This window comes from Marmota marmota, unplaced genomic scaffold, assembly GCF_001458135.2.
Source record: "Marmota marmota marmota unplaced genomic scaffold, marMar, whole genome shotgun sequence".
Taxonomy (NCBI): domain Eukaryota; kingdom Metazoa; phylum Chordata; class Mammalia; order Rodentia; family Sciuridae; genus Marmota; species Marmota marmota.
In genome coordinates this window covers 6,889,378-6,901,876 of record NW_026000082.1, presented here as the reverse complement: position 1 = coordinate 6,901,876, position 12,499 = coordinate 6,889,378, and the positions used below count along the sequence as shown (strand labels likewise).

Below are 12,499 nucleotides of genomic sequence, written 5' to 3'. Positions count from 1 at the left end.
GGGTTTCCTTGAGTAATTATCAAAAAGAATTCTATTCACTTCTAGCATAGTGCTTATACTACTCTCTTTTGATCACAGCCAATGTCTTTTCCTTTCTATAGCGAGCTCCTTGATGGAAGGAAGGCTATGCAGCGTGCCTCTCCATGTTTCATGTGTGGAGTGCTGGGCTGGGCGCATGAAAGGGTTTATTGACTATGCAGGAGGTGCTGAGATTCAGCAATAAGCAGACCAAGTCCCTCCCTTCTGTTTACATTTCAGTAAGGACAAGAAAATGAACATGTAAACCAGTATAGGCATGGCACATCAGAAGGCAATTAATGGTATGCAAACCAGTCAATCAAAATAACATGGCAAGATGGTCCGAGGACACTTGGATATGTTTTGAAGATACCCAATGTTCTCACATTTTGTATGATAGTCAGCTTTTCACATTTTTTTCCTCCCCTGGCTAGTATTGAGTTTATCTAGGAAAAAAAAAAATAAACTATGTCCTTTGCAAATCTGGATCCCTAGCAGTATCTGGTACACAGAGAGTAATTAATAAATGTATGGCATATGATGTGGCACATGTGGCTGGGCGCAGTGGCACGTACCTGTAATCCCAGAAGCTCAGGAGGCTGAGGCAGGAGGGTCACAAGTTCAAACCCCAGCCTCAGCAAAAGTGAGGCACTAAGCAACTGAGTGAGATCCTGTCTCTAAATAATATACAAAAAATAGGGCTGGGGATGTAGCTCAGTGATTGAGTGCCCCTGAGTTCAATCCCCGGTATTTCTCACTGCCACTCCGCCAAGAAAAAAAAAAAAGAAGTGGCACATATGAGCCCAGAATGACCACATCCTTAAAATAAGAGTTCAATAGCTGTAGCTAAGACAGGACCTGTTCTGTGAAGTGCTGTCAGGCCATTGCTTGCTATCTTCCTGAGTCATTTCTATTGGACTCCAAAGTTTGGGTTCATGCCATATCTCCTTACTTTCTCACGACCTTAACAGCCTTGGGAGTTGCCCAAGGAAAACGAAAACTTTCATCCACATAATGGAGCCGGCACAGTCTATGGTGATCTGAATGCTGTATATACCATACCACATCCTCTGGATGCAATGAACTGTTACCTACCTACCTGAGTGTTCCACAGTAAAAACACGAATGTCCTGGAGTAACATTCCAGAACTCAGGTCAGTTAGACTCAGTCCAGAGGTCTCACATCTGTATTCACAACTTAATAGATTGGGAAAGGAGCTGAAAGTGAATTGAAGAGTTAAGTAGGCAATATACTTAGTGGCTGATTATATGACTTTCTTATGCCCTTGGGTCCATGTAGTCAGGAGGGAAGGTAACTTATGCTGATCCTTGGAGGCAATCACAGAGGTGCTTGGCTTTCTGGGTAGTTTGCCCTAGAGGCCTCAACACACAGCTATTTTTTAAGCTCAGGATGTGTGGTCATAGGTTTAACCTTAATATTCCTTGGATCTTAGAAAGGTCCTTCTTAGAGGATCAATTCAAGGGCGGTAAGGGTAAAAGTAAACCAGAGAGAGGGCTTTTTGAACAATCCAGGTTAGAGATGAAAAAGACCTCTATTAAGACCTCTATTTCACTGGTAGTGAGTTTGAAGATAAAAAGACAGTTGTGCAAGTGCCTTTATAATTTTAGGAAATTATTTTTTGTTAAGACATAAATCCCACCACACAGTGTAATAGACACGCAAAGGTACAGATTCCACCAAAACATGTTGTTGAACAGTTTTGGAAATGTCCCTGAAAAAGTGATCCAATTTCTTTTCATTTTCTTTTTTGTGCTCAGATGGAGTCAGGCTATTAAAACCCCTGAATATAAACCTCTCTCTAAATTCTGGGCTCAGAGGAGCAGAGGGCTCAGAGGAGCTTCCATGGGGAAGCTCAACCCAGGAACATGGAAAAGGCTGAGTTCCTGATGCACTGAGTTCCCAGTGCATCCCAATGTAGGATGCTCTCCCTCTTTCTGCTCTCCTCATGGCGGCTGGAATATCCCTTGTTTTTTGAAATGAGAAACAGATTATCTTCTCCATCTCTTCCCTGACCCTCTCAAGACTTTCGAAGGAGGCCTGTTTCTAAGTTTTTGGTAAACCCCACGTGTTTCTTTTGAAAGAATCTGGCTTCTCTCTGGCAGCTGGGAGCTGGGCACCTATGAAGGAGGCACACATGGTGCTGCAGCACCATCTTCAGGTGGCCCAAAGATTTGCACATGGAAAGCAGGAACCCGTTTCCTTCTGTCTCATCACTTCCGATCACATTAATTTAACTACACGGGACATTTACTTAGATCTGTGCCACACAGAAGCAACTGACTGAATTCAGGAGAATCTGGAAGAGAGTGGATTCATCTGACTTAAAAAGTCTAGATCACACAGAGTCTAATCTAATGACTACAATTCAATTAGCAATTTTTCAGGATGATTCCAAATTTTGTCCTTATGCTCAACAAATTTATACACGACTTTAGAACTGTCACTTAAAAGTATCTTGAAAAAAATGTGTATTAAAAGACTATCAACAAATTTACACCATGTGTGGTGGCACATGCCTGTAATTCCAGTGGCTTGAGAGCTGAGGTAGGAGGATCACAAGTTCAAAGCCAGCCTCATCAACTTAGTGAGGCCCTCGACAGCTTAGCAAGACCTCATCTCGAAATAAAAGATAAAAAGGGCTAAGGATGTGGTCTAGTGGTAAAGTGCAATCTCCAGTACAAAAAATAAAATTAACAGGCAACCCACATAATGGAAGAAAATATCTGTAAATTATAAATCTGATAAGGAAGTAATATCCAGATAAATACAGAACTCCTAAAACTCAACAACAACAATAACAAAATCCAATTCAAAATGAATAAAGGACTTGAATGGATGTTCCTCCAAAGAATATATAAATAACCAATAAGCACATGAAAATTTATTCAACATTACTATTAGGGAAATTCAAATCAAAACTGCAAGATGCCACCTCACACCCATTAGGGTAGCTACTGCAAGCAACAATAACAATAAAATAATAAGTGTTGAGGATGTGGAGAAATTGGAAGCTTTAAGCATAAAATGGTATAGCTGATATGAAAACAAATGTGTCTGTTCTCCAAAAAATTGAAGAGAATTAACATATGATATAGCAATTCTGCTTTTGGTATATGTCCAAAAGAACTGAAAGCAAGATATGAAGACAGATCTATATACCCCTGTTTACAGCAGCATTATTCACAGTGGCTAAAGCCTTAAGAACAACTCAACTGATCCATCAGTGGATTAATGTATAAGCAAAAAATGATATATACATATAACAGAATGTTATTCAGATTTAAAGAGGAAGGAAATTCTTTGAGGTTAAGACAAAATTAAATAAGATAATCACAAAAAGACATACTGTATGATTTACCTATATGAAGAATAAGGCCAGTGAACAAAGTTGTCGCAAAGCCATTGGTATTAAATTTGGAAATCCTTGGACTGGTAAGATAAATCAGTGATAGGGCACTTACCTAGCATGTCAAAGGCCCTAGGTTCTATCCATAGCACCACAGAAAAATAGATATAAAATTGGAAATCTTAAAGTATGTGCAAAGATTACTGACCTTAGCCCCATTTTCCCAAATCAGAAAATCCATATTATGTGTGTATTGCCTAAAATTTATATTATCATAGAGGATCATTAGAAGCAGAGAATTGTCCCTAAAAAATCATTCTATGAGTATTGATTTCTGGAGACTCATAGAATTGGTTTTAGCGATATCTACATAACTAGATTGATGAAAATATTAGATTATTAATTACTTTAAAAGTAGCAACTAGCACTTATTATGAGTCAGGCATTGTTCTAAGAGCTTTGCATATATTGCCTCATTTAATTCACACAACAGTTCTCTTGAGGTAGATCCTGTAATTATTCCCATTTACACAAGAGGAAATGTAGGCACAACTGGATTAAGTACCACGCTCTGGGTCACACAGCAAGCCATGGGCCATGCTGAGATTCATACCCCAGCTTCAGAGTCTCCTCCACCCACCCCTTAACTGTGTGTTTGGCCCTATCACAGCTCCTACACTACCAGAATGCTTAAGGTAGAAATGTGTGACAAGTAGAAGCCTGTGTGCATCCAAAGTTTCTCTTACTGCTTGTCTCCCCCAATTCACAAGCTTCCTCCAGAGCTCCCTCATGAGGACTCCTTTTGGAATACCCCAGCATCTACCAAACCATGTTGAACTGGATTTATCAACCCTTATCCCATGTCAGTACCTCCAAGAAAAGGAGTAAGGACAAAGTTGCAAGGCTTCAAGTGCCATATTTGTCCAGGCCGCAGTTACCTTTCAGCATTGTGATACAAAGCAGCTCCAGCTGCTCTGACATCTGACTCATAGCCAGCACCAGTTCTGACAGGTCTCACCCAAAGAGTCAGCCAGAGAGGACAAGGAGATTGAGGTCCATGACCAGATGCCTGGAAGGCAGGGCACAGCAGCAAGAAAGTCCTTACACATTGTTCTCATGGGGTTTCACAATGGAATAAAGCAGTTTACCCAGGACTTCTAGGTGCAGGATCCATAAGAGTGATAAAACATTCAGTCTCATCTCTGGTTAGGCTATGGTTTTACACCAGATCAGTGGCTAGGCACGTAGCTGAAGTTGGGAATGTGAAAGGCTCTGTGCTAAGCCTGGGCCTTTTGGTACATGCAGCAGAGGCTTTGAAGTCAGACCAATCTGACTTGGAATTCCAGCTCTGCTGGTTTTTAGTTATAGTATTTTGTTTATACCCCGTGAAAAAGATGACCTTATCTCAGAAATGGAAATAATCCATGTAGCACTGCATGTAATTTATAGATAACAGGCATGACACAGACTAATCTATTGCCCAGGGTGCTGTAAGCATTCAGAACCTGGAAGGTGTCTGTGTAATTGTAACAGATGTATTTCCATATTTCTGAATGCAAAGCAACACTGCTTGATAAAGTCATCCTGAGACTGTTAAACATATTCATCTCTCTCCCACAGATATTATGACAAGAAATATCAAGTATTCCTGAAGCTGGTTGAACACCAGAAGGAGTATTCAGCAATCATGAGTGGGGACTGAACAGACAGACACCAATGCCATTAGGACCTCTGTCCTTGCATCTTACATTCAAGACCCTTTAGGTATCATCTCATCATTTCTGTATTGTCTTCTAATAAAAATTTGGATATGTGCAACCAGAACTGGAATCTCCCATTTCAAAACACCACTCTTATCTAGTTGGCATTTTCTGTACAAGCACTGTATGCCAGAAGTCTCATGTGGGGTCATAGGATCTCACATAGGACTAGACCCTGGAGACCATTTAATCCAGTGGAGATTTGTACTTAATTGATTCTATAACCTACAGTAAATGAAAGACATTGCTTTAGATAGAACATTTAATGTATGTTCTCTGTTCCTTATGGCATTCTCCTTCTTACATAGGATACTGTCTAGGGTCAAATATTGCTTTCAAATGCAAAAATCATCATTTTGCAATCATTATATTAAAGATAGGGATAGGCAAGGACATCAATGGATCCAGGAGGAAATTTTGATGAGTAACAGGATGTATGCATGTTCTTAAAATGTCTCTTCACAGATTGTTTATTAGTTACAAGAGGAAAAAGAATGTTAAAGATACAGGGAAGAAACAGGACAACATCTTGATTGGATGATCCAAATTAACTTCAGATGGGCAAATAGACATCATGTGCCTCCAGATGTGATAGCATGGAAAGAAATGGCATCACTCAGACTGGGAATGCACAGCCTGAATCTAATCATAAAGAAATATCAGAAAAACCCATCCTGCATTCTTTTTTCTTTAATGGACTATATTCTTCAAAAATGGCTATGTCATAAAGACAAAAGCTATGGAAAGTTTCCAGATTAAAGCAAACTAAATAAACATGATGGCTAAAAAGATTTTGGGGTAGACAAGTGTTTGCAAAACTATAGTTGTTTCAGTTGATACAAGAGCAAACACCTAAACACACACATATACACATATTCTCATTCACACATTGTTTCAGACCCAAGAATTAATGTTGATTCGGGAGCTATTACAGTTCAGGTGAGTTTGGGCATAGAATATGCTGAGGCTTCAGCAAAGTAAGACAGCAGACAGAAAAGAAAAATCCAATGGAATGCAATCAACAAATATCCTTTGGTACTTTCTGTGTGCTGGCATTATGCTAAACACAGAGGTACAGGAACAAATAAAACTTGGTTCCTACAGTCAAGGAGCTCTTGGTCTAGTAAGATGTAACCAGGTAAATCAACAACCTTGCATTTTAGAAGGTGCTGCAATGAAGGAAACCACTTGCTCTATGGAGCAGTCAGAAAAGGAGGCAGAAGAAAATGAAAAGCAATCTGGCATAACAGCTGGATTCACTTCTTTCTTGCTAACTGACTTGGAGAAAGGTCCTTTGTAAGCCTCAATTTCCTTATTTTAAAATCTATGTATTAACAGTACTTACTTTACATGTTCTAATGAGGATTAAGTGAGTTCATGCATGTATGGCACCTAGCACAATTGCCTGGACCAAACCTGTCTTATTCTAGGGCCCGGCTGCTAGAAGATGCTCAGAATAACAGTAGTGGACACTGAGGATGACCACATGCAGTTGTGAAGGGCAGCACCACAACAGCATTGTACAATATCCAAAGGATATGAGATATCCAGCAGGCCCAGCAGCAGGAGGAAGCGTAGTTCATACATAGCTAGACCCCAGTTAGAGCTTGGGCTGGGGAGGAGAAAGGATGAGGAGTACCTCACAGAAGAAATAAGTTGCAGCAGGATCTAGGCAAGATGTTAGGACCAGAATCAAACCAGCTTCCACTGCTAAAGCCAATCAGTTATTTTTTTAATATATTTTATTTGTTCTTTTTAGATCTACATGACAGTAGAATGTATTTTGACATATCATACATACATGGAGTATAACTTCCATTCTTGTGTTGTACATGATATGGAGTTACACTGGTTGTGTATTCATATATGAACATAGGAAAGTTATGTCCAATTCATTCTACTGTTAAAGCCAATCAGCTCTGACTCAGAATCCGGGGCAAGCCTGGGCCAGCTTTCATAAAGCACCAGTGGACACAGTAGCGCCGCCTGTTAGGAAAGGTGGGGACACAAGAATGAATAATTACCAACTATTTTCCAAGTCCTCCCTGTTTGTTCTTTCCAACCCTTACCACAGTATTGTGAAATAGAAAACACTCACCTCACAATCTAGGGGAGAAACCTGAGGTTTAAAAAAGATAAAACAGGTTGTCGAGAGTCACTCAGGCAGTGATGGAGATAGGATTCCAATTCACATCTGTGTCAGTGCAAAGCTTCAGGGGTCAACAGCTGGAGAAGACTCCTGACCTATCACCTGCTTTTTGGTTGCAGGTGATAGGTCAGGAGTCTTCTCCTGACCAGCCCGATGTGCTGGACAGAGGGAAGGTCTAAAAGATCCACGTTAGTTAATCTGTAAACCTCAGTCAGATCATCCTGCATCCCAGGGTTAGTGGTAAGGTTCAGTAAAAAACTGTGTAAACCCTGAGCATAATGTATTGCCATCTAACTGAACTGGTGACTTATGCGGGATTCACAAAATCTGACTACCTCAATAACTGATAAAACAGCGAAGAAAGCACACAAGCACACAAAAATACCTTTTCAAAATCTGGGATGGCTCTCGACATTAGGAGTCAGTTGAAAAGAGAGAGAGAGCTACCTGAACTCTTTATTCTTTCATACGGAGGACACACAAAGGGAAGTTAATGGAATGTTTTTCCAAATAAGGCAAAGGGTCAGGTTTCAGAGGGTTGAGTCCAGCTTCATGATGTCTGGTGGTCAGTAGACTGATTGACATCTTGGCAAGTCACACCCACATCTCAGGTGCTGTGTGGAATCAAAAGGCACAGCTAGCGAAAAGGACACAGACTTGCACTGTTCAGACAGAACAACAACATCAGTCCAGTCCACTTGTGCTCTCAAAATGCTCACAGCTCACACACAGCCCATGGCTGGTCCGCAACAATAATGTCTTGCAGGTAATAGACACTCTACTAACATTGTTTCTACATAGTTCTCTTTGTGCTTCCAGGAAAATCTGTGGGACATCCCCCCCTCCAAAAAAAAAATTCTCATTCTCACTGTAAAACAGTGTTTGGGGAAAAATGGAAACATCTGTATAGATTTCTATAACACTATGTAACTGAATAACAAACATCATAATGACTCCAATACTCACCTTCTCGTGCTGGGAAAGAAGGCTTTATTTAAGCACACATGTAAAGTATATTTAGCTTTTATGACTAAGAATTCCATTGTGGCCAGTGTGGCTTGTGGGATTTTTGTTTTGTTGCCTACTGAAAGCTTTTCTTTCAAGTTGAAGCCAGCCTTACTTAGCAAATCATTTTGCCAAGGAACACACTACAGGATTTTAACTTTGACCAAACACACTTCCCATATGTGAAGAATATAAATGTGGCATTCTAAGAAGCCACAGGGAACAAAAGCTGGGGAAGGGAGATGGGGAAGAAAACACAAGAAGGACAAAATGGTGTGACGTGCTACAGATGTATAGTAAACAATATGACCCAATGCTGGAGTTAGCCAGTCTAGATGAGGCATCTGGAAGGGATGCCCCCTCTCAAGGACTCCAGATCAAGCAGTTGGTCTTTATATTCAGAGCATGGTTCCATTGTTGCCAGGTGAATTAAGGAATATAAGTCTCAAAGACATCCCTGGAAACTTCCATCTTTTACTAGGTCCAAGTCAGCAGGCAAGGGTAGCAAGCTGGGATTCTGCTTTAATAATAACAGGGTCTGCTATTTCTCACTGCCCTGAGGATAATCAAGTCATTCTGGTTCACTTAGTCCCTTGGCCACTGGCCTGTGAGCTGTTGGAGGACACAGACTCTCTTAGGACCTTGTTCCCTGCACTTAAACAGTTCTTGATTCACAATGGGTGCTCGACAAGTGAACACATACACAAACACAAGATATTTTTCTGCAAAAAGAATCCCAGAAGTAAAAAATATCAAGGAGCTCTCACTTTCAGGTCAAACAATCTCTGGTATGTGTTAATGTGCCTTCATTTAACCAACCGTCAAAAACTTTAAAATGTGATTTGGTCACTTAGGGTTACAAAAATCATGCCTTGTATCTAATGTCTTGCTTTTGGTTTTTTTATTGCCTACGTTAGTTACACACATGATAAACACACTCATTTTGGTTTGGTTTGTAGCTCAAGCTCAGAAATTCTTTGCAAATTTGCAATGCTGTTACAGATCATTTCCTGCATAATGTCTTATGGGAAACCAACTGCATCCTTGTTCAGAAATACCCATTGTTCACTGGGGCTTTAGTACAAATACTTTTAGAATTCAGGACGTAGTTACAAATAATTACCATCAAATAATTTAAAATGAAGGACATTATCGATAAACAAGAAACTAATGACTGAGCAGAGCTGTGTAATGTAATTATACTTAAGATGGAACTTCTGATGGATTGCAGAAGAATCTTTGTGCTGTCTCGTGTCTCCATAAATATACTTAACTGCTATTGACAGTAATAGGAAGCCTCTTGAATATAAAAAGCTTTTTTTTCCCCTTTTATGATTTCTTAAGGGAGAAATTAAAAAGTACATCTTTAAGAAAGGATGTTTCTCTCAGGACTCCTGAATATTTGGCAGTTCTATTAAATTTGTAACACTAAAGTAACTTAAATAAAAACAAAGACTTCTGCTAATAAAGTCAGGCTTCTCAATTTAGCATTAACTCACCCATTAATTTTGTGGTCAATTTCCATTCTGCACAGAAAATCATTTAAAATTGCTATTAGCATAAATGCTTCTAAAGATCTAATTTTTATTTGCCTAAGTCATGCCTTAAACCTGGATTAGAAATGTTTTTCTTATTAAAATCTAGGCTGAGACTGATTCCTTACTGTACAATTTTAATATGTGCTTGAAATGCAAAATGTTTTATTCATTAATGTCTGTTATTTAACCATAATCATGCCTAAATGATGTCTCCCATTTGAATATTTCTTTATTCTCTTTATTCATTGCACATACATTACCTTTTCTGCTTCTCATAGTAAGGTGAGGTAGGCCTTAAAGAGTGGGATCTCACTTTACAAACACACAAAAAAAGAACACATCTCCAAGAGTTTAAGTAATTGGTCCAAGATTATGTAGCTGGAACACAGATGCAGGACCACTCTGCTGCTTCTTCCTAAATAAATTCAATTAAGCTTATTTGTGCAACAGAGGATGATTCATTAGTTTGCTAATTGCTCTCTCTTCTGTGCTTCCCCTTGTTAACATGTATAATTATCCAGAAGGCCCTTTCTGATTCTCATTGGTTGATCAAAGTACTGTACTATTTCTACTGGCAAGCAGCGGTAAAGAGAGAAACCCTTGGGCCATGGAATCATTGAGTCCTAACTTCAAATCACAGCTTCACTACTTACACTTCACTACTTACTACACGGGGCATGAATTCACACATAGCGAGTTAAAGTATCAGTTTCTGTGTTGTAGACATAAACTTGGAGAAAAGAAAATCTGCCTCATGGCTAATAGGAGGATTCAATGGGACGATATAATGTTCCATATCAAGTAGAAATACAACAAATACCAGTTTATCTCCTGAACCAATTATTTTATAGAACTTCTAGAAGCATAGATTACAGTCAAGTTGGACAATTATATATCCAATTTCTACAGGTAAACTTTTTATCTTACATCAATAACAGTCAGCCATTACTGAAATATTACTCTATCAAGAGTGATAGGATAGTTCCTGACATGGCACAACAAGTCCAGAGAAGGGACATACATGAAAAAATAACTAACAACCACAGAAAACTAGTGCCAGGTGCCCAAGGAGCACCACAGCTGGTGGATGCTACAGCCAGCCCAGGGATGCCAGTTATGTGTAGTTGTGTATTCAACGGTTCAATTGGAAATGATGAAAGTGGAAACATTGCCAGCCCCGCCTTTCATAGCTCTGCAAAGCTGCAGCCACTGAAGATCTTTTGCCTACAGACTCAGCTCTACCCCATTTTGGAGGTTACCTGGGCCAAGGCAGGCAGTATAACAGTTCAGAAAAACCCCAAACCTTCTCTGCCAGTGGATCTGGAATTGGTACTTCTTTCACTATGCCCTGAGCATCTGGGGCCTCTCCAAATCACAGCTTTCTCCCTTAAAATACAAACATGTTTGCCTAATTTGGCTTGACTCCTTGAAATTGCCACGTTACACTTCCATCAGGCACAAAAGAAAAGATAGATATTGGGTCCCCTGATAGGATTTGCTATATTATGCCTAAGTCACTTATCAAGGCACATGCCTCTCATTACACTCTCTTCTACCCAGAGCCCTCCTGGACTCAGGCCTCATTTACAAACCCCTTCATTTCCAGCTCCACTATCCCTTCAATTTGAATTTCAAAATACCGTCTCCCTGGGTGGAAACTTGGCCATACTTCAACCATAGGTTAAATTCTCCTTTCTGCCCCTCTGGCTTATCAATCATTTCTCCCACCCTACTTTATACTTTACCTCAAAAAGCCTTGTCTCACTTTAAGCCATCTGGGAAGCTTATCAATCTATGCCCAGCAACAGAAAAACCAGAAGTATCTAATTTACCCTTCAGTTTCCCTGCAGGGGCCAAATGTTACATGAAAGGCTACTTAGATGGAACCCTGATATATTATCTAGCTCTTACCAACTCTCTCCCTTAGGGGCCAAATCCAGTTCCCTATAATTCTTCAAACACCAATTTGAGCCTTGCTTTAGCCCAATGCAAACTCCCAGAGAGAATCCAACAGTCTTCAAGCATAGTTTCTGACTAGAAACATCTATTGTATTGCCAGCCACTCGGCTGTGAGTGATTGCAATGGAAGATGTGCTCTCAGTTCTTTCCGGCTCCACTCCATGTGACAGTGTTTCATCCTCTGGCCTCCTTGTGGTTACGAGATCTTATGACCAGTTTTGTTTAATGAACTGTGGGAAGGAAGGAATATTGTTATTTCTGGGCCAAGCCTTTGATTGTCAGTGTGAGAATCCCCAGAGCTTTCTTTGCTCTTACACAACAACCAGCCATGTTCCAGATGGGGACCCTTCCTCAGACTGGGTGCCACAGTGAGAATGGCTCTGAAAAGAGCTGCCATTAACCCATGGACATGGAGCAGCCCTGACATGCGCCTTTGTTGATGAAACCACTGAAATTTTAATTTTATTTCTTACTGCAGCATAATCTAGCCCATCCTAACTATACTCCTCATAACTGGTACACCTCATGCCATTATATCCACCTTGACTTACGTGGAGGCTAAATTTCCCAACAGCAGAGCAGCTGGCTGGGTCTTGCTTAGAGCACATCTTGTAGCCAATTTAAACTCCCCTTGGTCCCAGCCCATTGTGATCCCTTTCCAGACTGGCATGTGTCAAGCTCTCAATCTCACAAGTAACTAGG

The 12,499-nt window shown here is 40.1% G+C and overlaps 1 protein-coding gene across 6 annotated transcripts in view; it reads left to right on the top strand.

Annotated features, from left to right (window-relative positions):
- Fggy (FGGY carbohydrate kinase domain containing) overlaps nucleotides 1–12,499 on the top strand; it is a 415,454-nt gene that overhangs the window by 390,607 nt on the left and 12,348 nt on the right. For 4 of the 6 annotated variants that reach the window (XR_007351974.1, XR_007351976.1, XR_007351975.1 and 1 more), the window contains exon 16: nucleotides 5,007–5,150. Coding sequence is in view for 1 of the 6 variants with exons in the window: in XM_048815295.1 (XP_048671252.1) it covers nucleotides 5,007–5,015 (9 nt within the window). In the remaining 5 variants the exon portion in view is untranslated. Of the gene's footprint in view, nucleotides 1–5,006; nucleotides 5,406–5,611; nucleotides 10,061–12,499 lie in introns of those variants that run through there. The other 2 variants (XR_007351977.1, XM_048815295.1) reach the window with 2 other exon arrangements.